Source organism: Botrytis cinerea, chromosome 7 (assembly GCF_000143535.2).
Source record: "Botrytis cinerea B05.10 chromosome 7, complete sequence".
Classification (NCBI taxonomy): domain Eukaryota; kingdom Fungi; phylum Ascomycota; class Leotiomycetes; order Helotiales; family Sclerotiniaceae; genus Botrytis; species Botrytis cinerea.
In genome coordinates this window covers 2,516,066-2,542,409 of record NC_037316.1, presented here as the reverse complement: position 1 = coordinate 2,542,409, position 26,344 = coordinate 2,516,066, and the positions used below count along the sequence as shown (strand labels likewise).

The window sequence follows — 26,344 nt, the reverse complement described above, 5'->3', positions numbered from 1 at the left end:
TGCCGCTGAGATGTTTTCGAAATATGATTGAATTTTGCCACCCGTCGACACCTTCGTAGATAATTGTCCAGTTATTATGAAAACAAAACCTAATGTGTGTGCCATATTGATATCTATAGATCAAATCACAACTAGCTAACATTCTTAGTCTTCCTCCTCCCATAGCCGATATCCATCCATAAACTGCTCTTCATATGCCTCGAACTTTTGTTTCGCAGCGAAAAGCTCATAATGGCCACCGTCGTTGGGCTCGTCGCCCTCCGAGTAGTCCCCTACCCAGTCTTTAAAAGGGCTAGAGAAGTAGTTGGTCCAAAAGTCATCCAGTGCTTCGTCCCAACGGTCTCCTGATCCATGCCTCCAAAGCTTAGCCAGCTCCAAGATATGATTGAGTGCTCTTTCGTTCCACTCGACACCTTCATGAAATGGTGAAACAAGAGTTCTGTAGAAAGGGTATCCTCGACCCCGTGGCTGTGGAATACGTAAGCAATTACGGCTGTAGTACCTTCCAGTCATAGCAGTCTCCTCTTCGCTACCTCTCTTGCCGTAAACTTCTCGTGATAGGTACATCACGTTGCATTGATTTTCAACGTCTACCGACAAGGTTCTCTTGGAAGCGACTCGGTAATCTAAGCCCATCCACCTTTTCAATCGCGGTGCTAATGCTATCTTGTTCAATGGCGAGAGTTTTGAATAATCACGATGATGCTGTCGCTTCTTATAGCACCAAAATGCTTTCCTCGCGAGTCCCAGGCAAACCAACGTCGCAACGTCACCCTTTTCATAAAGCAAATCGAGAACGCGCAGAAATACTTCGTGTGGAATCACCAAGTCTGTGCCGTCATCCCTTATGAGAAATGCTTCGCCAAAAGTTAGTTTCAGTTCCTTATAAGCGCAAGCGCCATGGTCTTGGTAGCTTACCTTGTATTAGGTCTTTGTGTTTTGCCTTTACTTTGAGAATTCCGCCAACAACAATCCCATTCTCTCCAGCCTCTCCTTCAAGAATAGGGATGTTACGCCGTCGCTTCTGTTGTCTGTCTGAGGATAACTGTTGACCGAGAGCCCTCTTGTTGTTGGGTTTGGTGCTGGACCTCAGGACCCGATCCGAGGTGAGCGCTTGTCCCATCATATTATTGGATGGTGACGAGCCTACTGGTAATTTTGCGTCCTGCAGAGAATGCGAAATCGAGGTGTCATTGCTGGTCATTGTCAAGTTCTGGTGCTTGGAAGTCTGGTATAACTTAATCAGACAAAAAAAAGGTAGTAATCAAGAGAATTTTCATGTGTGTCAATAAATTAGTTGGAGGAATGATGTGTCTAGGCAAGAAATTTTTTATTACTCTAGCTCAACCTCTTTTGACAGCTGCTGTAAAAGGCTCATGGTCACAAGCTAGTCCGAGAGCCGAGGACCTAGGCCAAAAATATGATTTTTGATGTTATGACATAGTCGAAGACTAATAAGATGAACACAATTTAAAGGTGATTAAAGTACAGATAATAGTGTCTTAAATGATTCTACTAGAAAGTGAATGCAAATGCGTATTATATATGCATAGCAGATCAGATATTGGGTAATGAATGGACATATTCTAGAATTTTTATATTTTCAAGCCCAAGTTTGTATTTTTTGTTAAGCTTCTCTGGATGAGAGACATTATAGATAGTACATATCATCAATGATAAATTGTTAATATGATATAGAAATTCAAAGGATTTTTAGGATGACAGGAAATAACAGCGTATGACACCATATGCGCTAGAATAAGAACAAGGAACAGCTAACACGAAGTTGATAGAATAAGAACTACCTACCTATGTAAGTGAAAGATGTGGGAGGGCTACCCATTAACACTTTTGCTAAATACTGGGAGCAAACTCTAGTTCTGTTGATCTTTTGTTTTACACCATTTTTCTTCCGAAAATCAAGCACCATGCAATCAATTGTTGTTGTGATACAGTGGTTTGCATTAGAAGCTTCATCAATTCATTGAAACACAGTAAGTCATTATCGGCAAAGATTGAAACTATACCTGAAGATTACCTAGGTAGACAGCAAATCATTAAAGTATCAAGTAGGAAACACACTTCTTTTTTTCTGAAAGCAATAGCAAATTTAAAGGACACGTATGATGTTGGCCATTTTTGTCAAGACACAGGATTTGTTTTCCAATAAGAACAAATAGAACAGCCATAAAGTGAAAATCTTGTTTGTAGTATGTATTTGATTGTTATCAAATGAGAAACATCAGCTGAAAGACATTTGATTCTATGAACGGTCAAACACCGCCTCCTATCACAATCTCCACAATCATCTACAAAATTCCTTTTTCAAGGTCTAGAGCTTTAATGGCCTTTCTTTAGAATACAAATATCTTATCTAATCCCCCAATTGAAAGAATTTAAGTTTGCGGGTTACTTTTCCTTTGCCTTACTTTTGCTCTTTCTGCTGACAAGGCCACGTGGGGGATTGTATGTAGACTCTACTTTCCTCAACTCTTTCTTGACTTTCAATACCTCAGGTGCATGACTCTCATCGCTATCCCTGTTCATTGCCCATGCATGAACATCTGTCTTCTGGAAATAGGACCAAGCTCTCTGTGTTCCCTCTCCGTCCCATCCTTTCCAGAAGACGACAACCTTGTTGTAATAACTGATAGCTGCAGCCTCATACCAATCCTCACCCATACCAAAAGGCTTGGGCGGTCTAAGTTCGCGTGGAAGCTTAGAAGACCATGTAGTATAAGGGAAAGATGGTGATGAATCCGATTCATATGTCGTACCAAAGTAAGAGTCTAATAGATTCATGGGTCTTTTCTCGCGTGGGTAACAGTGTGCTCTGTGTAGGATTATCTTTCGGTCCGTATATCGCCTCACTAATCTTATCTCTTCCTCATCCCAGTCAAGGCCATCTCCATAGATTTCGCGGGATAAGAACAGCGTGTTGCCATGAGTATGGCGCGGAACTTCAAAATCTAGAACGCTGCCATGTCCGAGGTTTGCAATTCGTGCCACTCGATATTTGGGCAGCATCCAGGATTGAAGTTGAGGTATGAGGCATTTTTCTAATGCCAGACGACGAGTTTTTGTATACTTGCTGAATCCTCGCAGGGCAACCCATATAGGCCAAGTCCGAGGAGTCTTGGTGGCACGGTGCAAAAGAGCCCAATTTTCAGTATTCGTGAGGCCCAGACAAATTGCAGCTACAATACTTTGCACAATGTTTTTCTCTGATTCTGCAAAGTTGCCCCTTGGTATATCTTTCAAAAGGATGTCAAAAATCTGCAGAAAAAGATCCTTAGGGAAGATGGGCTTCGTAAAATTAGGAGTAAAAGTGGAGACCTTGGTATCTGGAGTAAGATGGAATTAGCAACTAAATCACAGATAACTCAGATAGGATACGACAGAAAAGTGACTATGACTTACCTGATTCATCCATAAAGGCTTTGAAGTCACTGATTCGGGAATGATCCTCTTCCTCCTTGAGAGTGCTGGCATTGTTATCAAGTGTCTCCTGAACAACAGCAAGAGGATGCTCTGAAACCAAGCTGTTTTCGGTAGCCTTCTTGGCTTCTTCGAGCTCTTGACGCTTTTTGGCCTTTTTGGCACGTCGTTTCGCTGCGTTCATGCAACCCATCTTTCAGGAAATTAGACCAAGAAACCTTGAAAGGGAGTGTTGTTTCTTAGGAAGGGGAGTTTCTTACATACCTTTATCTATCAGAAGATTCAACAAGCTAAGATCACTCTCAAATATACAAAAATACAAGACAAACGAACCATATACCTGTCAATTTAGCCTATGAAAGGATGCTCGGCTATTAAAAAGGCCGGAACCTAAGCTAATTTTATCTCCAACCAATGTCTAATATCAATAAAAGAATTTTTCATGAGCCTCTGCTAGGAAACCTGACATTGAAATTCACTCAAAAAATGCTTCAGTCTGGTGCTAGAAGCACGCGCTTGGTACCGGAGTAGCATTTTCTCTCAACAAGTTGTTACACTAGAATTCTGTACCACTTTTCCTTTCTATTATATACTTCATATATAGTATTAATTCAACAACAGAGTAAGATTAATTTATTGTAACATTTTTTATAATAATTCAAAGGCGAATCTCGGCATAATTCCATATCTCTAGATCTGGAGACTGATCAAGACAATGCATTTGTCGACATTGTATCAAGTAGTTCATGCGATTTTGAAACAGACAAGTTCAAAGAAGCAATCTACTTAATCTTATCATATGTAGTGAATTTAAATCATTTAATGAGACCGGAAGTTTGTGGCTGTTTTTCCCGGAGCTCCGAATGGGTTAGCCAAAGTTGACTTTCTCCTGCACCAACTTTAACCTTCCAAAAACACCAGATTTCACCAAATTTTTGATCACTTTTCTATCCAGTCTACAATTCTTTTTTCAGGCAAGCCTCCCACTTTATTAACATACAATCCTCAATAGAAAATGGGAAACGAAGTATCAGCACAAAGGGTTACCTTTGGTTCACATCCACAATCTGAGCAGGTTGATCAAGAAACCTCCTTAAACACAGAAGCCCCATTCACAAAAAAACGCAAACTTGAGGACTTTGAAGAGAGTCTCTCAAGTCAAATTCCCAACAAACGCAGGAAACTGAACCAAAATGAGGATGGTAGTCATATTATTCACACTCCTAAATCTTTGATAATCATCCTGAAATGTGGTAGGTTCCTTTATCTTTCTTTAGCTTCTACCTGATTATTAACAAGATTAAAGATTCTCTATCATCGCTTCAAAGCGTGTCTCAAAACAGAGGAACGTCAAAAACAGGGAAAGATGGCACTTCTAGTAGAGAGGCAGAGATGTCCCTGGCAGTTCTGGATAGGTTGGATCAACAAGGACTGGATTATATGAATGGAAACAAACAGAAGGAAAGACGCTTGAGAAAGCAATGGAAAAAGGCAACGGGCAGCAAAACTGGACGTGATCCAATTGGAACCCCATCTTCAGTCCGTCTAAAGGGTATGATCTTTCTTGAATAAATCTCTGCCTGAGTTGATTTACTAATTGTTTGTCAGCTACCATTCCAACTGTTTCTTCAACTTCTTCAGAGCTCACAACTACCAGCACAAGTGAGATCAAGGACCCTCAAAGAATTAAAATGAAGTTCAGAATGAAATATACCCCAAGTGCAACTGCATCAACAAGCTCTGCTACAGAGGAAAAGATTAACTGATTGTGAAGCTCAAGTTGCCCAAATAAGTAAGTGGTTGTCATGCTCTATATAATAGCATTTTTCTTTCCATATCATTATAGCTAATGAACTTTTAAGTAGACTGATTTCATATACAGTGACTTGTACGTTACGATGGATTCAGATGCCAGATGCCAGATGTCGGATTTGATGAGTGATAATTGTGGACAAGAGAGATGTAACAGCAAAGCACATTGATGGAGCAGGAATCAATAGGATATGTTGTTGTTTTACCTTTTATATGCTAATAAATAATCTCAATAAATGTAAATTTAGACCTCATCAGTGCTGTTCAAAGGGCCTCATAGCTGTTGATGTGAAATATTGAGCTTGACTTCGAGAAACCCACCCATGAGCCTTGAACATGAGCTGCTCTAAATTAGGACAAACTTAGCTAAGCTAAATCATGCATTTGAGAACGACGTAGACAGTTAAGCAAAGTAAGACACTCTATTTCTTTCAATTAGTTGGAATTGATCATGATGAAAATTACACTCTCATTTCCTATGTATTGTGTTTATGTACTGCCAACTTTCCTCGAATAAACTAATAGGTTTCTCATAACTTCTTTCTTGGCATATATCCCAATCTCCACTGTTTAATTCTCTAGCTCTTTGATACAGCTCGGCTGGCTTTAGATTTAGCCGAACCCGACACTATTCCTATTCCGGTTTCAGGTTGTTTATCTTGAGCTGCACATTGGTTAGGATATTGATTAACTAGACGGTCTCTATTACCTGGTAAAACTTGGAATTGATTGGAATCTCCATGAAATCTTAATGCGACAAATGCACCGTATCTCTTGACGAAACTCGTAACCAGTCCTTCAAGCTATCTTTCTTCTCAACCCACACAACCAATAATTCGACCACCTACTTTTGGTTTTCAATAAAAGAGAGAAAAGAAACTGGTCAACTGCATCTGCCATGGCGCAAAGCTCCATCAAATTCGACATCCATACTCCAATAATCGGTAATCCAAACGCAGATAAAGTATCGATCACGACAATGACAGCGGCTACGCCCCACAGCAAACAGCTCTTACTACCTGAGATCATTCTCCGGCTCATCGAAGTCATGGTAGAAGCCGACGACGAGAAATCGAATCGACCAACGATAATATGCCTCGGTCTTACTGCACGTATATACTGGGACTTCCTAAAAGCACAATATCCTATGCAACAAAGATCAGCCACCTCATTATGTTTCCCAACTTCCTTGGAAGAACCTTTTCTTGACATATACAGCATGAGACGACTCACAAAGGCCCTGAAGACATGGATTGGTCCTGACTATCGCCAGGTCTCGGAACTCTTCCTCGACGAGACGAAAGGCTGCCAGATCATGTTTTTGCATCGCAAGATATACGGAGATCTACCCGATGATGATGACGATGTCATCGACTCTCGTGAACATGCACTTTCAAAGAGAGTCCGACATTGGAAAAATTTCCCGTTTAAAAGGTGGCCACCAAAGGTACCTTTTCATTCCCCAATACTTAAGACGTTGTCGAATCCCTATGGGATGGGTATTCAATGGTATCCCACAGCCGCACGGGAATTACTCAATTTAATCGCCAGCTGCGAGAGATATAAACAACTCTATCCTGTATTGCATGATAGTCGCCTGGGATACCTTCCGTATAGAATCTCAATTTCGTATGTTCGAGGTCCGTTGTGGTTCTGGGTACGTGAAGAGGACGACAAAGATACAACAGAGGTAAAGGATCTAAAAAGGCAAGTGAGAGATTTGGAAAATATGTTTGGGAAGCCATGAAACTAGATGGTACTGCATGTAATGAGGGATACTGGTCATGGTACGAAGATTGAGATCAAAGATATCAATACTACATGTCGTGCAGTACTAAGCGCTTTATTCAAAGTAGCTGGAGATCCTTTATTATCTGATTTGGTTTCCTTGTCCGATTCTCAGATTTTGATTAATTGGCTGGCTGGCTGGAGACATTCAACTCTTGAAGTGTTCTCCTTCCCCTTTCAATAGTCTGTGATGCCATCTTACCGTTTCTGTGTGTCGTCAGGATGAAATCAGGGGATAGAGTAGGGTCTTTCAATTCATCAATTATGTTACATATCAAAAGTTTCTGCAGGACAGGCTGATAGATAGAACAACCGTACTTATTGATTCCTCACAATAAAGTGATAATATGGTTCAGAAACATACATTTTCAGGTTCGGGACCTGCGTGCTACACGGATGGCATTGCGAAATAGATAGGTTCAGAACAATAAAGGTGTAAAATCACATACAAGCTCTTGTGCCAAATTGATGAAACGTGTTTTTACTGTCCGCAACGTGAGCAGGCATCTGCAGTTTGTTGCTTGACTCCCAGATCAAAACATAAAACTAATCATACTCAAGGCACTATCCCACATCAAAGTTTCTGGAAAAGCTCGGTATATCGTATTAATTCGAATCATACCCTATCAGATTGCTAATTATACATGAGTCGAGCCAACTCATGATGCTAACCTCCTCCCAAACTGCCTGTGTGTAAAACTCTTGGAAACATGGGGGAACAAGAAGTTTGACCCGCTCTCCTACAAACTTCATATCTCTAATCTAATGGACCCCAAGACTCCTCAATATCTCTCTCAAAAGTTTTCAGCACTTCTCTCATTGAAGTCCCTTTCGGAAAACAGATAGCCTTGTAAACCCAGCCCTCTCCATCATGATGCAGCAACCATTTAAGAATATTGTGATTCGGTATCATCTGCATGATGTGCTCCTTGCTTTGGCCCTCTTGTATATATTGGCCCCTATATTGATTATCAAGCCCATTATAAGTCCAGTCCGGCTTCATCGAATATGGCAGATTGCATTGACCATATTTAGTACGTGAAAATTTTTTCTGGGGAGGTTTACCACCAAAATCTTCTCCTTCGTAATGGACCCATGCTCGCAAGCTACTGCGCATGTATTCTTGCCAAAAGTGTTGACGAGCAGGATACTCTGGCGATTCTCGACTCTCGAACCAGGAACTGATTGGGTGTCCACTGCCTTTGTCCCAATTCTGGGTAATGTAAAGCACCAAGTACTTAGCCATCTCTTCATACCAGTCTGTTCCCTTTCTGGTTGGATCTGGAACATGAAGGTCGTTGTAGAATGCAGAGAAGTAGACTGAACACCTCAACGGAGCCTTGAAGCTATCGTAATCTTCAAATCTCTGGCACAAAGCGCGTTCCTTTGCGTTTGTATCACCATAGACTTTGCGGGAGATGAACATGGTATTGTTACGGAATAAAAGTGCCGCGTCGATGGTGTCAATGGTCTTTGAGCGCATGATTCGGTATTGACTTCCCATCCAGTTCTTTAGAAGTGGAGCTAGCTCTCTCTTTTCCTCTGTGGTAAGACGAAGTCTATATTGATAGCCAAATTTGGCAATGTAATCATAGTAAACTCGAGCGGAGAGAGCAATGCACCATATTGTCGGCACATCATGTTTTCTGTACAGGATATCGAGGATATCGTAAACAATCTCAGGTGGAACGATTCGCTTTTGATCTGCGAGGAAGATCATATCTTATTAGTCACTTGAAAGTAGAAGGACAGAGATGGAAGTATATTGTACCGTTTTGAGATGAAGGATTAACTTCCATTCTATTAGTGACTGCAGTATTGTTGCAGGCATCCACTGCCATACTTGTCTTGCTGTTGTAGTTCATATCTCCAGAGTTTTGGGTGGCTAAATCTTGATCGAAAATATCCATTGTGAATTCATTTATTTTTGGATGTAAATGGGTGGACTGAAACCACACAGATTTCTCACTTTGTATTTTGAAAAGTGCAGGAGATCCGAGTAAGGTTGTAGAAGGGATCTGGTTGCTGGGTCACAAGCATGTGGAGAAGAAGCTCCTCGGTTATTTAATTCAACACAGACTATTTGCATATAATTTTTATGTAGCGTTTAGGCCTAAATACAACTGCATGGACTTCACAATGATTGAAACTCTTTTTGTTATGAAACAGTTGCATTTTGGAGGACTATACTAAACGGTGATAAAGTTGTGCTAGACTTCTTCTAATCCTTCCTTATCAAACGTATCACTCCCAAACAAAGCGAAAGCGTGCTCGACTCAATCACTGTCATCTTCCTCCCAAGTTAATGGGCCCCAGGAATAGATGATGTCTTTCTCAATAGCCCTCAACATCTGCTTAGTTGTGGCGCCCTCTTCAAGACATATCGAACGGTGAAAGTTATCCCGACCATTGTAGGTCCATGGATGGGGTCTCACCCGAATATCATATGCAACTTTCACGAGACTGTCCTCATTTGACACAATGAAGCCATTGCCGTCTCCCATGCCTTCAAACTTTGATGGTCCTTCGTGGTGAACCCAAGCTCTCAAGCTGCTGTGCATGTATTCTGACCAGAATTCTCGCCGCGCATTGCACAAGCCCCTGGAGTCATATGGTGGAGCGCACACCACTCTTTCAGGGTCGAACCAGGCACCAATATGGGTGTTGCCTTCTTCATTCCATTCACCCATGATATATTCATGGACAATAAGTTTTGCCATTTCCTCGTACCAGTTGACTTTGTTGCGCAGCGGAGGTGGAAAGTATGGCGTGTGTGGCACGAAATTGTACGTGAACGGCAAGATCATATTATGGTAGTCCGCATGTCGTTGTGGCAAGGCGAATTCTTGCATCCATGTATCGCCATACGCTGCACGGGACAGTAGCATGACATTTGGTGCCTCCCAAAATCGCTGATCATGTGGAGCTAAACCTAAGACTGTGATGGTCTTGGGATCGGCAGGTCTGTAGTTAACTCCAGCCCAGTCCTTCAACAGAGGTGCGAGCTCCAACCTCTGTTTGAGAGTGAGATTCCATGGCTCGTTACGGCCCATGAGAAACCATTTTTCTTCCCTTTCTTCTCCTGGGGGTGTGAAATGCAGTCCAATGAGTGTTGCTACAAGATCCCGACAAAGTTTCGATGCCAGAGCGACACAGATTATGGTTGGGACATCATCTTCGAAATCAAGAAACTTGATGATGTGATAAATGATCTCGGGTAAAAGACTCGATTGTCCAACTATGGTAAAGTTTCTCATTAGCAAAACAGAAATCAACAGTCAAGCATCAAAGGAGTACGCTACCTTGTTGAGATCCAGAAATCAAGGTCGTGGGACTGGTATCCGCATCTGGTAGAGATGTTTCCAAGGCTATCTTGGCGGCATACTCTTCGGTGTTCTGTTGTTCAGATTCACGGGCGATTCTTTGGTCTGCGGGATCCATTGCAAGAAGTTCCATTTCTTGCGAGATAGAATCGATGCTTTGAGTCTCTGGATTGCTGTCCATAATGTAAAAAGTAATAAGTCTAAAGAAGATCTAAAGACGGTCCGGATGTTTTGGATGTATTGTAAGTAGTTTCGAGTTTGAGAGAAAGTTGCAACCTGTGAATCGTAAATTGTAACTTGTAGTTGTAAGTTTGGAAGTCGAGTTGTAGATTGTATTTGTAAGTTGTAAATTATAAGTTCCAAACTGTAAGTCCCAAGAACCTTATATAACCCCGATCCGCTGTATCAGTCTCCAGTCTCTAGGCGAATGCGAACTCAAAACATTAAACGAGATTATGTATCTACTAGCCTAACTTAAGAACCATGTTCCACATTGAAATATTCATTCCGAACCTATTGTTCATTACAATAGTAAGAAAATGGAATTTCCTAATGTTACTTAGTGGCCGGACCTGTTAATGCCAAGGTTATAAATCAATAAGTCTTTATTAGTCGTTTCATTTCAATGGCTATCAGAATTGGTTCTAGGTCTGAAAAAAGCCAGAGTTGGCTGTGCCAGCATCATTTTTTTTATGACGCAAGTTCGTCACCTCAGAACATTGAATATCAAAAGAAAAGAAATTGAATCACAATTATTTGGTTCTATATTAGATAGATAAAGGAACTTCAATCTCATTGAGAATCATCTATCTCCCACAGAAATCGTAGGAAAATGTGGTTCTGTCAATTCACCATGCAACTCCATATTTAACAATCAGTCCTGTCATTCATAGCTTCCCTACTAGTGAAGCTCATGAAGAGACTATCTTCAGAAAATAACATATATTCAGAGAATCTGAATTCTCTTTTGATTGTTGGTTCTTGAATTATTGGCAACTGCCGGGAATGGTGAGTGGATTAAATACAGGAAGCAGTGCAAACAAATCAGAAACGCTTGCTCACGCCTACTCACGCCTACAAATGTCTACTCAACGCATAAGCAATCACTCCCAAAGTGAAGCATCATCTCAAGACAAACTAGACAAACAAAAACCAGATCTATGTTCATTTCTTGATGTTCTAGAATTTTCTTTTGATTAATATCAAATGTACTCCTCTGCAGTATACTTAACCCCTTTAACACCATGCTAAATTCTTGCTCTAATTCCCAGTTTGTTCATAAAATGTTCCCGCATTAAACAAAAGGACTTCTAATTCCATCATCATGAAATATGCCCGTTGACTCCTAATAAAATCCAACACCTATGCTCATGGTATCCTTCAAACAACGTCCGAAACCGAATTTTGATAAGCCGACTGCCAGAATGGTTTATCACTCTAAATTTCCTACATCCTTACTGCTATCTTCCGGTACAGCTGTGCTAATGTCAACAGGAAAGGTGGTAAGAACCAACTTGAAGTTTCTTACGCCCCCTAAAAGCTAATGCGTATCCACATCTTGGCCATCGAATGTTGCTCGCAGATCGTCAACTGTAAGTCCTACGTTCAATTCTTTAGGCAATCTGAACAAACAGCACCATTTTCCTTGTTTAACTTGCACAGAGAGAGTTGCTCCGCTACATGTGAAGCTGAGAGTTTCAATCGATGCATTCGAACCGTCGCTTGCATCACAACTAATACGACGGGAAGCTAGGTACGCCAGGTGTTCGGACCGGTTGTAATCAGAAAGATATCTTTCAAGTGCCACCGACTGTGGAAACTCTGATTTCGCCTTTTGATATCTTGGTCGGTTTGATGTGATACCGAAAGGCTTGAAATTCGGTTGGATGATCCAAGTCAATTGCTCTTCGGTAACCCCAGATGATCTCGCACAATCCCAAAGAAAAATGTTGGGGCCCAATCCACGTTGATCTTTAAATCCTTGGTGTTTAGGGCAATTGAAGTTTCTTTTGCAGGAATGTCCAATGGCACTATTGTGCTTCCGACAACACTTCTCTTCAAAGAAATGCCAAATCGCCCTATTGTGATTCCGACAGCACTTATCTCCAGAGAAATGCTCCTGCAATCGTTGTCCTGGTCCACAAGTCTGTTTTTTGCTCGAAAAGCAATTAGGAGGATCAAAAATATAACTTCCAATATCTCCCCAAGAGATTTTGTAGGAACATTCAAGAAAACTTTCATCTCCACACTTCCCGGGAGGGAGATAAAATTGATCAGACCACAACTTCAATTCTAACTTCAATTCTTTGGCTCGGACATGAGGATCAAGCTTGAGTTGATGATTATCAAACCTTGAGTTTTTTGTTACAGAAAGCAGAAGTTTTCCAACTCCAACCATTGTTTGATGGTGAGATTTCAGATGGTCTTTAAAATGTTGTATTTGAGCGGATATGTAATGGCCACTAATATTATCTTTGCCGGTGAAACATTCAGTACAGCGTTTACAGCAGCTGCATTCAAAGCGAGGCTTTCTGTCTCCGTTGGCATTCACGTTTAGCCGATGTTGTTTCCAGGCAAAACGTTGCCCAAGCTCTCTTGAACAACTTGAATGGGAATAAGAGTTGTCATACTCTCGATGACTTCTATGACTGTTTTGGCTATTAGTAAAGACCTCCTGGAACTCAATACAACATACCTTTCTGAATTATGTATGACTCTCGGAAGTGCCCTCTTGATTCTAAAGTTTTCCGGACTTATTCTGTGATGCGATCTATCATCTCTTCTCACGTACGCATCATTGACTGTCTCAAGGGCCGTAGTAGATTTCGGCGGATAAATCCAAGACGTAGCGTCAGATCCATCTATGTAGGAGATAGTTGCATTACTGTTAGGAAGAAGTTGAGAATGATGGTAGCTGTAAGTGGTCCATTTGCCCGTTTGGGCCGCTGCCGCAGATGCGGTGCCTTGGAAGTGCATCAACACTGTTTTGGTTGAGTTGTAGCTTAAAGCATGGTCAGTAGAATATGAGTCGCTAATGAATTCGGGTTCATAGGCGCCATAGTCAGAATGTTTTCGTTTCATCCCCTGTCGACTTTTCCGAGGGATGTTGACGCGGCTCATAAGTGAATTCGAGTAACGTTCCTTCGAATCAAGATTATACTGGCTCCATCCCACTACATTGTTACCCCAGTCCAGGTAGCTATCGTTTGATAGGGGGTAAAAACAGTTCATTTCACTGCTAACCGTGGTGTAGGCGCTTTGCGTAGCTTCTTCTGTAGCATACCTTCCTCTGCCATGTTGGTGCCAATTATCGTTGTCGTTATCGTCATCATCATCATCATCATCGTCGCTTCTTGGTGAGAAGTCTGGCTTATCCGCGGATTTTCGTCGGGGGTTGTGCAATGCGGGATTCCAATCTGAGATGTCAGCACCTCTTTTGAAATGATCGGCAACATGATGTTTTCTCTCTTCCCAATCTTTGAAGTGGTATGTGCAAAAGCCACAGTATCTTGGCCATTTTGTGGTATGGTTGTATGTCCAAGCTGCAGAGATCTCGTCAAGTCCAGAACAGTGATGAACTTCAACCAAATGGGCCTGAAAGTGATCCGTCTTTGCTCCTGTGAACGTTTTGCCTTTCCTCCTTGCTTCGGTACAATTCAAGCTATGGCTATACACTTCTACATTTGAGGAGAATGCTAAAAGGCAGTAAGTGCAACAAGGATTCCGATCTTCGTCCGATGTTGGTTCAGCGCAGAGCATGCACATATAACGCTTCTGAGGCCAATGTTTCTCAGATTCTTCGTGTCGAATCCAATCGGACTTTCTGCTTGTAGAATGTTGACATCGTTCACCTCTAGATCCGTATGTACATTGATAAGTAGGCGATGAAGGCTGGACCGGTCTAGGTGTCTCTTCCCCCTGGCTAACTTCTGAATCGTGAATACTGGATGGTGTAGGCTCAGTAGTTTGCCTTTCGAAATTAATGTTCTGTTCCTCATGCACAGAGTTTGTGATTTCCGACAGTGAAACGTCGGAGATTGATTCATATGCCGAGTCCATCTCCGAATTCGATGATTCTGGAGTTGAAGACGAATCAGACATGTCATCTGAGCAGATGGCCTCTTCGACAATCTTTTCCAACTGACTAAATGAAGATTCGAGTAAAATGGCGAAGTTTCTGGGCAATTCAGAGTAAGGTTTCAGGGCCTCCCTTGCCTTCTCAAGTAGAGCAAATCCTTTTAACAGATGTGCCTTCCGTTGTCTGGTTCGTTTTCTGATACTAGAGGCACTAGCGCCTCTTGAATACTTTTTGGCTTTACCTATGCGAGCAGACCCCTTAACTCGATTTGTAGCACTAAACAAGTAGGTATCTGTGACAGTTGTGGATGTACTAGATTTAGAATTCGCTTCCTTATTGAAACTCGACACATGGTTGAGGGGCGCTTGAGCAGGAACCAATGCTTGAAATGAGCCCTGGCCCGGTTCAAGTTGAGTAGCATGAAGATCATGTACGAAATGAGGAGTGAACCCTGTGCCCGACTCAATCGGATCATTAGAAAATGCAAGATTAGGTACATCCTGCATCAAATCATCCAGATCGTTTGAGAAAACTTGTGATACACCCAAGAATTCAGTGTTGTACAACCAAGAATCCGCATCCCGCGATAAGGCTGTGGGAAATGTTTGCCCCGCAGAAGGTAAAGCCATTGTGAACGTAGTAATTATTGAATTTCAGGATGATAGGTGAAATTGAATGAATGGGTCGGGGAGGAGTCAAACGGTGTGCACATAAATGATGATCAAGCTGGACTATAAATGGTATTATGAGACGAGAACATCGAGGGCACACGGGATAAAAGGGCGGGAAAGCGCCCGGGCACGAGGGCGTGCATGATGACTGCGGACGGCGGGGCAGTCGAGGCGGATAAACCAATTGTGTATTAACAATCTACAAAAGAAATTATTGGGTATTCACGGTGGCTTTCTTTTCGTGAGAGTACGTTAATGAGCCTACAACCCTCAGAAAGTTGAAGATAGTCGTGGGCGAGGTGGAGTTATATTAATTCATGATGACTAATCTTCTGTGAGGTGGGGTGGTAGTTTGGTGGAACTGGAAAATAAAGCTTCTTGGTAGCGACTGGGTGAATGCAATAGTTGGAAGCACAAAGACATGATCACTGAAGAGATTCCAAGGTTTGGGTATAATGCAATCCCCGATATTGCGGGTGCAAAATTAGGCTAAAAATATTGCGATGCTATGCGATGCTACAAAAAGAAAAAAAAAGTCCAAAGACTACGTTGTAGACGGGTATATGCTCAATGAAAGTCCAACCTTGCGGTATACCTGTATCCAAACTCCAAGCAATGCAAATTACGGTGTGCAATTGATTCAGGACACAACAAAACATAACACAATTCAAAGTGCCCAGTGAACCTTCTTCTTCGGCTTCGGACTCTCCACAGCCTGACTGGAAACCATTGAGGGCATCGCTCCACTTCCCCTCACTTCCTCTTCCTCCTCGCCCTCCTCCTTGATAGACCTCAGGTCAGGACTGGGCTCGCGCCATGAGTGAGGTCTTCTTAATGGCACGCTTCGTGTTTCACCCCGACCGCGGCCTTGTGGAGGTGTTAGCCGTGCCTTCGCTCGGCCTCGGCTGGTTGTAAAATCAGAAATAGAGATTCCAAGTCCTTTGAGCTGTTGATCCATTCGGTGTCCAGCCCGTGATTCTCTTCCACTTCCATGCACTTTTGTAAAGTCCTTCAAGCTAAGGGGGATGGAAAATCCAAACAAAATATCCTCTTCGTCCTCCAATGACGCCCGCTGTAAGGACGAAGGAGAAATCTCCCGGACTTCGGATTTTCCTTCATCATCAGACATGATACCGGCAGAGAAGTCATCAATATCGTCATCTGTGATCTCGTCTGGCGATGTGAGGAAATAGGAAAATGGGTCATCATCGATCGCATCAATGTCTGCGTTGTTCTCGCGGATATGAATGATGGTTGGAGGCCAGGAGTCCCGACGCTGGAACTCGTTGAAAGGCATGGTGCGTAATTTGAGTGATAGGTAGGAGATTAAAACTCTCAATAGATCCGGCTCAAGGCCGGTCTATGTACTTGTGGCGAATGCGGGGAAGTTGGTGATTTGAACTCGAAAAGTATTCGAATGGGGAGATTCCTGCGACTATAAAGGGCAGGAATGGGTACCGAAATCAAAGACGTATTCGTGAAGGGCATGTTCGCTTTATAGTCAGTCACGCAGTAGAATCTCAAGAGGAACTAGTCATCGTTTTTCGTATTGCGCCTTGTTAGATAAGGGCATGTGGGAATATGTGAATCATCTTTTAGTGAGACATCACACCCACACCACGAAATTTATATGAGCAGTATTAAGAGTAGGAAGCGTCTCCAAAACTTGGAAATAACATTAAAAGCGGAATTAAGAATGCAAAAACGGAAGGAAAATAATGCAAGTGTGACTCCATAATGATTTAGTTTCGCGCAAAGGGCGTCTCGTTGGATGATGCTCGTGATTGTTTGGTCAATCAGAACTGTAAGCCTGTCACTTTGTCCGGTGACTAAAATCGGATTTCGAAGCCACAGGCACATTCATGGTCTAATCAAGAACTTTGAATGGCCAAAAGAAGTACCCGGACAACCGCATTCTCGTTCTAATGCAGGTGTAAATGATCAAATATCGATCACCATGGCCTTAAATGTCCACAACATCTGCAAGTTGAGGATAGATTGCGAGAGGGCATTCGCATTCGTATCGTTTACGATGAAGGGGTTGGGTGATGAGATGACGAGATGATGAGGTTGGGAAAGATGCGATTCGCGAGCGCAAGTGCCATTGCCAGTGCCCCTCTCGCACTAAACTCTAATTGACGTTTGTCATGTGATGCCTGTGGATTCTCTATTCCTGCTCCCTTATTTGCCCATCCACACACACATTTCTGCATATCGCGTCTCTACAAATATAAAGATTACGTAGCCCAAGACTTGAGAGTAGCCCCCTCATTGTCATCGCGATCGGATCATATGACCCGCTACTCAAATACCTTACTGTCTGACAAATAACCTTCCTCTCCCTTGGTGTCTACATATAACGATTTACAGCTATAGCTATACTGAATTCCTCATATGCTCCTGCACCCAGCGACGTGCAAAATCCCATCCGGTCATTTGATGCTAAAGCGTTGTTAGGAACTATATCAATAGTTCTACCATGACATAAACCTGTTCTCGCAGCTTCAATTTTCTCTCATTCTTTTGGGATTACCCTTGGACTCTTGCACACGAAAACATTCATCGTGGGTTGTAAGACGAAAAACACGACTACCCGATCGTCATCACTAGGGTGAGTTTAATCAGAGGTTGACAGCAAACGATTGTGGATTCCATCGTTGATTCCAAAAATAAATTAGCCTCTTGGTCCACTCCTCTTAACGACATGACCCGTGAGAAGAGTTTATCTGACTTCGAAGGAGAGAAATTTATCGTCTCCACTCCTTCCGATGATAATAAGTCGATCTCGATTCCCGTTCGAGTCCTCACTCACAATATTCGTTATGCAACGGAATCCCCGTTCAAAGGAGAGGAATTTTGGTCGGTTCGATGTCCTCGACTGTGCTCCGAACTAGTGTTTAATTCCACTACCCCCGAGACTTTCATCTGTTTGCAAGAGGTTCTTCACTCTCAACTCGTTGACATCCACGATGCCTTGAATGAAGGTCCTGGAAGTCAGTGGTCTTATATTGGAGTTGGGAGAGACGATGGCAAACAAGCTGGAGAATATTCTCCCATCTTTTATCGTCCAGCGGTGTGGCATCTTGTTCTCTACAAAACATTCTGGCTCAGCGAGACTCCGGAGAAGCCTAGCTTTGGTTGGGATGCTGGTTCTATCAGATTGCTTACTATAGGTATATTTATGCATCGCAAGACGAACGAGATTGTTGTTATGATGAGTACTCACTTGGATAACGCTGGTCCTATTTCTCGACAAAAGAGTGCTGAAATTATACTGGAGAAGGTCGATCATTACAAAAGTACTTATACTCCCGCTGCACTGCTACTTGCTGGAGATTTCAACAGTCCTCCAGACGATGAAGCCTACAAGACAATGACATCGTCAACTTCGGGCATGGCAGATGTTCGAGATCTCGTCCCTGTGAAGAAACGGTACGGAAATGAAATGACATTTACATCGTTTGGATATGTAGATAATACACCAACTCGAATCGATTTTATTTTCTCTTCAAAGGATGCACCAGTCGATTATGGAACCTACGCAGTGCTGAGCAATCGCTATGATGATGGAGTATATCTTTCGGATCATAGAGCGGTTGTGACTGACATTGAAATATCCACGACTCAATCTGGGCAATGAAATTTTGATAGTGATTGGACTATCTCTGCTATTGACTCAACATCTTGTTACAGGGTACTTGAAATATCCGAAAGACTCATCGTCAAACCGAGTCATTTCCCAGGCACCCAAGTAATCCAATGGTTGTGGTTGCCTATGGTATAATGTTTAGGTCAACTCCAAGAAACGATGCCTCGAGAGGAAAGAGGGAAATTGCGAAAGGGGCGGCTTCTTTTGATTGTTGAGCTTGAATATACCTATGAGTGAAAGAGTTTAGAGGGGTTTTATCATGATACGTTCTACGATTTATGGTCTCATCGTTGATTTGTTCACGAATGTGCGTGGAAGCTACAATAGCCATTTCATACCTATTTATATACCAAATTGCCATTCTCACTGATTCAAGACTCTCAACCAAATTGACTCATCAATTTCGGTTCTCTATGAAAGTAGAACTTCTTGAAAAGCTTCGCGATGCTTTCATTATACCCTTGCATTTACGTGTTTGTGTGAGATTATGTGATTTATTTCTAACATGTAGTTCCGTACATCCGGAGGATAAGCCACAGGGCTTTCCCCACCGTGGTCTGACCGATCATCATTTGTGTCATTTACGAGCAACAATCAAGAATCGCGATAATGAGTCTGCAAACGCTGGAGATTGATGAAGATTAGACGTCAAGCATCACATGCACCCTACCAGTCATCAATATTTGTGCAATGAGGAATGCACGTGCTTGCGAATCTTGCAGAGCAAGTAAAAATCGATGCTTCTTTGCCGATGACAGTACAATATGCCAGAGGTAACCCCGATGTTGACTATCATCCTCATACATCACGATTACTAATTATAGACAGGTGCGACCAAGCCAAAAGTCGATGTGTTGTTCGAGAGAAAGCCAGACCAAAACGTGCTCGACGTACTGCACGCCCAGAAAGTAGCACAAAATTAGATGATACCGGTAGCCCATTATCATCCGCCCCGTCTCTTTCTGCCGATAACCCCTCAAAAGATGGAGAGTTTTCTCTAGATCTTCCCACCACAGTATATCATGATTCGGCGAAAGACACTGAAACTCTTCAAAGCCATCACAAGCGAGTCTTTAAAGATGATAAATCACGATCGCCTACCCCAGTGAAGAATGCACTACCCTTACCATCCAAATACATCTCTGCTCGCAAACTCACATTATCCCAAGCGACACACCTCCTCAATTCCTATATTCCCAAACTTCCATTCTTCCCTTTCGTCACACTCCCCGCAAACCCCACAATCCGAACCCTGTCTCAACAATCTCCTTTCCTTCTTTTGGCCATTCTCACCACTGCTGCCATCCCACACCCATACCTTCACCACCAACTAGACCAGGAGTTCCGTCGTGTGTTGAGTCTCAAGTTAATTGTCGAGTCACAAAAATCCCTCGACTATCTTCTTGGTCTTCTGGTATATATAGCTTGGTACCCCGCGCATACCAAGCCACAACAAATTCCATGTTTTACTTACATGAACCTTGCCAATTCCTTGGCTATAGAATTAGGGCTTGATAAAGCAGAGCCTCAAAATGCCCTTTTTGGAGAGTTCGATTCGAAGGGACTTGTGGATAGCGATGGCGCGTGGACGATGGAGGCTAGGACAGCTTATATGGGATGTTATGTTTTGGGTTCTCAGTCAGTGCCGTCTCCTTTGAATGAAACTTTCTGTTTATATACTGATCTACAGTGAAAAGTCTTTCCAAGGGATTCAATAAACCACAAACCATGTCCTACGAGAATCTTCTTCCAAGCAATCCTAATACGTTCATTCCATCACATATGACCACGCCGGCAACAGCTATTGTTATACTTGAGCGTGTTGCTGATCGTATCAATGATACATGGACCGCAAAGAGCTATCCGCAAATGGATGTTTTTAGCACCGACCTATACGTTCAATTATTCACCTCTGAGCTAGATACCTGGAAACGAAATGTACCAGAATCTATCACTTCTTCACGTGAGCTCTATTCAAGTTTCTCAGAGAGTGTATAAAAAGGGCAATACTAACACAATCCAGCACTCCTCGCTTTATATCACAAATACACTCACTTCTCAATCTACACTCACTCCCTTCGACTCCTCCGTCGTCCCTACCGTCCCTTCGTCCCCGGCACCACAGAAGCCATCCCCTCCCCCGACCATCTCGACACCTGTCTCCGTCTCGGCGCATCATACTTTCAACACATCCTCTCACTCCCTCCTAAAGACTACACACATTTCAATCTAATCCACTGGTCACAACTAGTGCACTCCCTCGTCGCGCTCGTACGACTTACATTTGTAATTGCACACGTGGAAAATTGGTCTGCGGAAACGACACGCGAGAAAGTGGGGTTGAGTATGTATCTTGAATCATTATGTTTTAGGTTCAATAGTCTTTCATCAAATTCGCAGGTTTCTTCCAGGGCAGATATCGAATCTAGGGAAAGCGGATCGAGGGAATCGAGTAGTAGTAAAGGAAAAAAAAAACACTACGATAAATATTTCGTGATGCATGGTATGTTAACTACACTTAAGAAAACGTGGGAAAAAAGAGTAGAAGCAATAGTACCAAAAGCGGCTGTGATATCCAAGGGAAAATGTCCCATGTTTGATCCGGAGATGGCGCCTTTATTGGAGAATACAAATGCAAATTTCGATTTTGGGGATATGGCGGCTTGGGATGATAGTTTTGAGGAGGGGATGGCAGGATGGGATATGGGTATGCAGGATATTGATATGGGTACCACTACCAGTACAAGTGGCAAGATACCTGGAGCCGAGGAGACAGGTTTACAGGCTGTTGGTACTCACATTGGAACACCCGGGGGAATAGGAATTGGAACTGAAACTACAACATCGGATGGAGGAACAGAACAACAGCGAGATGCAGTCACACTATACCATGACTTATGGGCAACAATGACAAGTTCATGGTCCGAAAAATCTCCCGGGTGGCCGACACAAATAGTTCCCGAAAACACCGGTACCAGTAGTAATGACGTGGTCTTCGGCTATCAAATTAATGAAGGATCGGGAATCAGATAATATGATAAAAAGGGGCAAGCCATTTATAAAAGGGGTGTATGGAACGGAACCTTTCTGGGGCTTGTAATTTACGTTGTTTTTTTTTTTCCTTTCTTTTTTTCCCTTTTTTCGGGAAAAAGAAATAAAAAGGTACAATGACAAATCTCAAAATAAAAGTAAACGCACAATCAAACCTAATATCTACCCCTTTTTCTCTCGTCCCAGGTAGCCAAATCATCAAAAGTAAATGGAGGCGAAGAAATTATTGAGCTTTCCTTCCCGATTTTCAAGAAGCCTCACCCACCCCCTTTGCTCCAAATCACGAACCACGAAATTGGAGCCCATCCCCCATTCTCTCCATCCTTTCCCCTCTGCCACAAAAAGAATAGACTCCCAGTTTCAAATATCCATTCATGCATGAATCAATACATCCATCTAATCCCACCCCAGCCCTTCCCGTCACCATCTCCATCTCCATCTCCATCTCGTTACCGCAAAACTCATAGCTTAACCACTACAACTACCACCACCACCTCCTCCTCCTCCTCCTCCTCCTCCTCCTCCTCCTCCTCCTCTTCCACCCCTCTTTGCCCACCGCATCACCATATCAATTCATCACATCTCTCCCAAGTCCCCGAAGAAACACCAACACAAGTTTCTGAGCCAGCGATAGGATACAAAAGAACCGGTGTCCGATTTCTTTTGGTATTCCAAAGAAAGATCTTCTTCGCTGTTTACAATGCATTGGCTATTCTTAGACACACGACTTCGCGTCGAGGTGGATAGCAGCTTTGCTAAAAGGGATTTGGGTGGAATTTTTCTAGAAATTTATCGTATAAATGCGAGAATGACATTCCACAATTGATTTCAGTTTTCACTTTTTGCTCTGACAAAGTGCAACCGGTTGTAATATTGACATAGCTTTGAATGAAGCCTCCATTACTGATATCAAATAATTACAAATTATTGACCCTTTCCGTTCACGAAATACCGATCAATTATCCTTCGAATTCCTGTGTCTCTCTCTATCTCTCTTAAAAGATTCCTTCACCACACTCCTCTCCAACAAAGGAGTGCTACTTCCCCCTTCTTCATCCTCCACCAATCTAAAATCCCATTTTGGTGGCGCTTCACTGATACCGGGATATAAATCAACCGGTAAATAATCTCCTACATCAAATTTGAAATCATTCCTCTCCTTCACATCTATATCATATATCTTATTAATTTGCTCCATTGCCTTCTTCGCTATCGATCTCGCTTTCTCCTCGGCAACTGTACGGCGGTGAACTTCGAGTATAAGGCCGTCGTAAGAGGAAAGATAATTTTCATAGAAAAGTCGCATTCCCTCCAGTTCATTCATTTGTTCATTTATATGCACCTTGGTATCCTCCCACCTAGCTCTGAAATCATGGCCCGCGAGGATATATCTTGGAAGTCGCTGATATACACCCTCTAGAGTTTTGTATACGCTCGCAGTATGTCTGAATTGTTCGGCGAGATGTGAAACATGGTCAAGGATGGCATCATGTTTGGCCTCCATTTCATTCTGACGATCGTGAAGTTCCATAACCACATCTTCAACTTCCGCGGCATCTTTTTCGAGGATAGAAAACATTTCTTCCCGCTCATGTTCAGTGAGGGGTGCTTCATTTATGTCATCGTGAGAGTTGCTCATCACACCGGAGACTGATACCGGCTCGGCGCCCGGTGGCGGGTTGGAAGCTGCATTTCGAACAGCAGCATATCCTCCCTCTGTATGTCTGATGGCATTCAAGCATAGGTCGAAATGACTTGAAAGTGATGAGAGTAACGAAGCCATTTCTTGGGCGTGCCCCTCTAGTGTATACAAGTGATTTGGTATTGGGGAATAAGATGAAGTCTTTCGTTTGCTATTCTTGAACCCCGATTTCAAACTGCGTATATCGCTGTCAAAAGAAAGTATGGATGTACCGAATGCTGCTTCCGCTTCCTAGAATCGAGAGTCAACATTGCAAACGCCCGGATAGTTTTAAAAGATTTTGTTACCTTAGACTCATCGATCAATTCCTTTAAGCCATCCCGCATTTTCTCCACGCCTTGCTCATCAACAAAGTCCAATAAATTTCTAGGTTCCTCGCCTGCCGGTCGAAAAGCCGCATCCACCATTGTCGATCGTAGCATATTCATCGTAGATTCAAGCCGAGCATCTGCGGCATCGAGATTATGTAGAACGTTCTGCGCATATTGTGATCAACGCCGCACATCGCTGCTTTGGTTCGATGACTTACGCTGAAATCTTCCTGGCCGTCATTATACACAAACTCTACAGTTTTCCTTACCTTCAACAAGGTTTTCATCTGCTCATTGATGCCACTTTGTAAAAACCTAGTTTTAGCCTGCAATATGGCACTCTCTTCCAATGCGTTCTTCGCTGAGGTGACGATTTCGTTGGCACGCCATACTGTACTGATAGATGATAGAGAACGCTTGGAAGCAAGAAGATGCGATACTAAGGTTTCGAGAGGGATCTCTAGCCCCTGGTTTGTATGCGCTGGAGGTGGAGGATTCACAGTAGATATTGAGGTATGACTATGACTTCCGGGTGCATTGGGTGAGGATGCCATAGTTGGGTCACAAACACACAGCGTTGTGGTAGATGTTAAATGTTGGTCGGCAGGATAAAGAGCAGCAATGATAATATTTTACAATGGAAACCTGGATATCAATAGATATTTTGACCTTGTAACAGCCAAGAACGATGTATTATGTATTGATTTAATATGAATATCTATAGCGTACAGCAGAGGTATATGAAAGGTGGTGGTTGGTAAATAGAATATTATAACTTTGGAATGATAGTTAAACATTTCGGGGATGTCAATTGATGATATTGAATTGACCTGCAATCCAGTTCTCGGCATGACCCGGCGCTAAAAAGAGCTATGATGGCTCACCACAAATGATCCTGCACCTGCACCTGCACCTGCACCTTGAGCAGCATCCAACTCAGTGCACAGTCAAATGTCACGAAATTCAATCAATTGAGAGATACCTTGAAATCAATACATGGCACAAACCACCTAGCTTATATATCGAATGTCGAGTTGGCAGACTTCAGGAGATAACACCTTCAGAGACAAGTCATCGCTTTTTGCTTTCAAAGAGAGAACAAGGCCATAACTACTTGGTACTTAGTACTTACTTCTGGACCACCCAGTTCCTTCACCAGAACGTCCGTCGGAGACCTTTGCAATCGATACTTTGGTTTTGTGTCGCTTGTTGAGAACTATTGCTCTCGAACTCATGTGCAGTTGGCATCGAGTTCATGCGGGTATCTCTCACGGTTCAAAAGAACAAGTTTAGAATATCAAGAGAAGAAGTCCTACGACAGACAAAGCATTTATGGAATGGAAAACAAAGAGATGCTAAGCCTGATAAAATTCAGCGGACCGAAGCTTCAACTGCACCGGTGGGATTGAATAGCAGTTTGGAAGAAAATCTCCCATGGAGCTCTCTACTCAATTCCGCATGCAAGCACTAGGCAGCCAAGGATGCCATACCCAAGAGTAGAAAATCAGTCTATATTGGACTGATAGTCTGGCTTCCCCTGAGGGCACACGCGACATCTAATACTTTTGGCAAATCGCTGTATAGGAACACGGCGAAGAAGCTTACAGATCTGAATCAAGCATTACCACAATTTGCATAGAGGCTCAGGGCAGGTTTTGAGTCAAGCAACCAGTCACGTGATTCGATCTTGCTCCCTAAAATTTCAGTCTTTGCCAAAACAAAATACACGACGTTAGCACACCCTACCTAAGTACTGGCAGAAATTATTGATGTTTCCGTGTCTAGGCAACGTCGAGGCTGAATAATGCCTGAATATTCACGAAACTAACAAGGATCAGATTCAAAAAGGTTTTAGTGATGTCAAATACGGCCAAGCTCATCATGCGGGATCTTCACCAATCCGAAAACATATTCTCAGCTGATTTATATATAGAACTTAAGGCTGGTTTTCTTCTTTCTAGAATTCATTATTCTATCCATTGTGGAAATAGCAATGCGAAGATACACGAAGCAGGCATTTTGTTTGGACATAGCCAGTCGTGATACATTCATTTCCTGGGCAGGAGTTAGGGGAGTTGGGTATAGAAGCACAAAACGCGTGAGTAGCACACAGGTAGTACAGCAAGCGGTCTTCGGCAAACATGACAATTACTGGACCCGCGGTTTCACTTACCCGGATACGAGGAACACGGTAGAGTCAGAAACCTCCATTCGGGGAACGTCAAATGAAGAATGTGATTTGTACCCTTCAAATTATCACGAATCCACTACCGCGGCCTTGAATATTCTCTACGCCGAGGATCTTCCCTTCGGCTTCAACCTGGGAGTCGATCCCGCTTCAACATCCTTGGATTTTCGCTTGTGGTTCCTGCAAGCCACTACTCCTTCATGTCGGTAGTGACCCGAATTCGAAATCAAGTCCATCTTCCAGAAAGAAGTCGGTCTCACAAAATTGATTTCTTTTTTTCCTTCGGGATATCGGTTATCTATATCCGATATTTCTACAGACAGGTTTATTACT

General features: G+C 42.7%; 11 protein-coding genes across 12 annotated transcripts; 4 read left to right on the top strand and 7 right to left on the bottom strand.

Moving 5' to 3' along the window:
• Nucleotides 1–11: 11 nt before the first annotated feature.
• On the bottom strand, nucleotides 12–1,287 carry BCIN_07g06890 (hypothetical protein). Its single transcript, XM_024694266.1, has 2 exons — nucleotides 919–1,287; nucleotides 12–857 (listed from the first exon to the last, which is right to left on the bottom strand). Exons 1-2 carry the CDS (start codon nucleotides 1,202–1,204, stop codon nucleotides 145–147), a joined length of 999 nt encoding a protein of 332 aa, XP_024550055.1. The 5' UTR covers nucleotides 1,205–1,287; the 3' UTR covers nucleotides 12–144.
• A 395-nt stretch (nucleotides 1,288–1,682) lies between these two features.
• BCIN_07g06880 (hypothetical protein) lies at nucleotides 1,683–3,657 on the bottom strand. The gene is made up of 2 exons (XM_001549760.2): nucleotides 3,421–3,657; nucleotides 1,683–3,344 (listed from the first exon to the last, which is right to left on the bottom strand). The coding sequence occupies exons 1-2, from the start codon at nucleotides 3,629–3,631 to the stop codon at nucleotides 2,410–2,412; spliced, it is 1,146 nt and encodes a 381-aa protein (XP_001549810.1). The 5' UTR covers nucleotides 3,632–3,657; the 3' UTR covers nucleotides 1,683–2,409.
• Nucleotides 3,658–4,358: 701 nt separating this feature from the next.
• BCIN_07g06870 (hypothetical protein) lies at nucleotides 4,359–5,504 on the top strand. The gene is made up of 4 exons (XM_024694265.1): nucleotides 4,359–4,691; nucleotides 4,745–4,990; nucleotides 5,047–5,230; nucleotides 5,304–5,504. Exons 1-3 carry the CDS (start codon nucleotides 4,454–4,456, stop codon nucleotides 5,202–5,204), a joined length of 642 nt encoding a protein of 213 aa, XP_024550054.1. The 5' UTR covers nucleotides 4,359–4,453; the 3' UTR covers nucleotides 5,205–5,230; nucleotides 5,304–5,504.
• A 407-nt stretch (nucleotides 5,505–5,911) lies between these two features.
• On the top strand, nucleotides 5,912–7,399 carry BCIN_07g06860 (hypothetical protein). The gene has a single exon (XM_024694264.1). It carries the CDS (start codon nucleotides 6,149–6,151, stop codon nucleotides 6,995–6,997), a length of 849 nt encoding a protein of 282 aa, XP_024550053.1. The 5' UTR covers nucleotides 5,912–6,148; the 3' UTR covers nucleotides 6,998–7,399.
• A 223-nt stretch (nucleotides 7,400–7,622) lies between these two features.
• Nucleotides 7,623–9,076, bottom strand: BCIN_07g06850 (hypothetical protein). Its single transcript, XM_001549756.2, has 2 exons — nucleotides 8,810–9,076; nucleotides 7,623–8,742 (listed from the first exon to the last, which is right to left on the bottom strand). Exons 1-2 carry the CDS (start codon nucleotides 8,946–8,948, stop codon nucleotides 7,796–7,798), a joined length of 1,086 nt encoding a protein of 361 aa, XP_001549806.1. The 5' UTR covers nucleotides 8,949–9,076; the 3' UTR covers nucleotides 7,623–7,795.
• Nucleotides 9,077–9,099: 23 nt separating this feature from the next.
• Nucleotides 9,100–10,646, bottom strand: BCIN_07g06840 (hypothetical protein). The gene is made up of 2 exons (XM_001549755.2): nucleotides 10,341–10,646; nucleotides 9,100–10,276 (listed from the first exon to the last, which is right to left on the bottom strand). Exons 1-2 carry the CDS (start codon nucleotides 10,540–10,542, stop codon nucleotides 9,315–9,317), a joined length of 1,164 nt encoding a protein of 387 aa, XP_001549805.1. The 5' UTR covers nucleotides 10,543–10,646; the 3' UTR covers nucleotides 9,100–9,314.
• Nucleotides 10,647–11,522: 876 nt separating this feature from the next.
• BCIN_07g06830 (hypothetical protein) lies at nucleotides 11,523–15,382 on the bottom strand. Its single transcript, XM_024694263.1, has 2 exons — nucleotides 13,057–15,382; nucleotides 11,523–13,009 (listed from the first exon to the last, which is right to left on the bottom strand). The coding sequence occupies exons 1-2, from the start codon at nucleotides 15,066–15,068 to the stop codon at nucleotides 11,902–11,904; spliced, it is 3,120 nt and encodes a 1,039-aa protein (XP_024550052.1). The 5' UTR covers nucleotides 15,069–15,382; the 3' UTR covers nucleotides 11,523–11,901.
• A 175-nt stretch (nucleotides 15,383–15,557) lies between these two features.
• Nucleotides 15,558–17,141, bottom strand: BCIN_07g06820 (hypothetical protein). Its single transcript, XM_001549753.2, has one exon. It carries the CDS (start codon nucleotides 16,405–16,407, stop codon nucleotides 15,778–15,780), a length of 630 nt encoding a protein of 209 aa, XP_001549803.1. The 5' UTR covers nucleotides 16,408–17,141; the 3' UTR covers nucleotides 15,558–15,777.
• Nucleotides 17,142–17,319: 178 nt separating this feature from the next.
• Nucleotides 17,320–19,133, top strand: BCIN_07g06810 (hypothetical protein). Of its 2 annotated transcripts, XM_024694261.1 has the most exons (2): nucleotides 17,320–17,721; nucleotides 17,789–19,133. In XM_024694261.1, exon 2 carries the CDS (start codon nucleotides 17,815–17,817, stop codon nucleotides 18,748–18,750), a length of 936 nt encoding a protein of 311 aa, XP_024550051.1. In that variant the 5' UTR covers nucleotides 17,320–17,721; nucleotides 17,789–17,814; the 3' UTR covers nucleotides 18,751–19,133. The 2 variants fall into 2 exon arrangements, with proteins under 2 accessions (XP_024550051.1, XP_024550050.1); XM_024694262.1 differs by having other exon boundaries at nucleotides 17,320–19,133.
• A 211-nt stretch (nucleotides 19,134–19,344) lies between these two features.
• BCIN_07g06800 (hypothetical protein) lies at nucleotides 19,345–21,975 on the top strand. The gene is made up of 4 exons (XM_024694260.1): nucleotides 19,345–19,532; nucleotides 19,588–20,397; nucleotides 20,457–20,722; nucleotides 20,783–21,975. The coding sequence occupies exons 1-4, from the start codon at nucleotides 19,450–19,452 to the stop codon at nucleotides 21,790–21,792; spliced, it is 2,169 nt and encodes a 722-aa protein (XP_024550049.1). The 5' UTR covers nucleotides 19,345–19,449; the 3' UTR covers nucleotides 21,793–21,975.
• A 636-nt stretch (nucleotides 21,976–22,611) lies between these two features.
• Nucleotides 22,612–24,632, bottom strand: BCIN_07g06790 (hypothetical protein). The gene is made up of 3 exons (XM_001549750.2): nucleotides 24,042–24,632; nucleotides 23,800–23,988; nucleotides 22,612–23,743 (listed from the first exon to the last, which is right to left on the bottom strand). The coding sequence occupies exons 1-3, from the start codon at nucleotides 24,375–24,377 to the stop codon at nucleotides 22,766–22,768; spliced, it is 1,503 nt and encodes a 500-aa protein (XP_001549800.1). The 5' UTR covers nucleotides 24,378–24,632; the 3' UTR covers nucleotides 22,612–22,765.
• Between the last annotated feature and the right edge of the window lie 1,712 nt (nucleotides 24,633–26,344).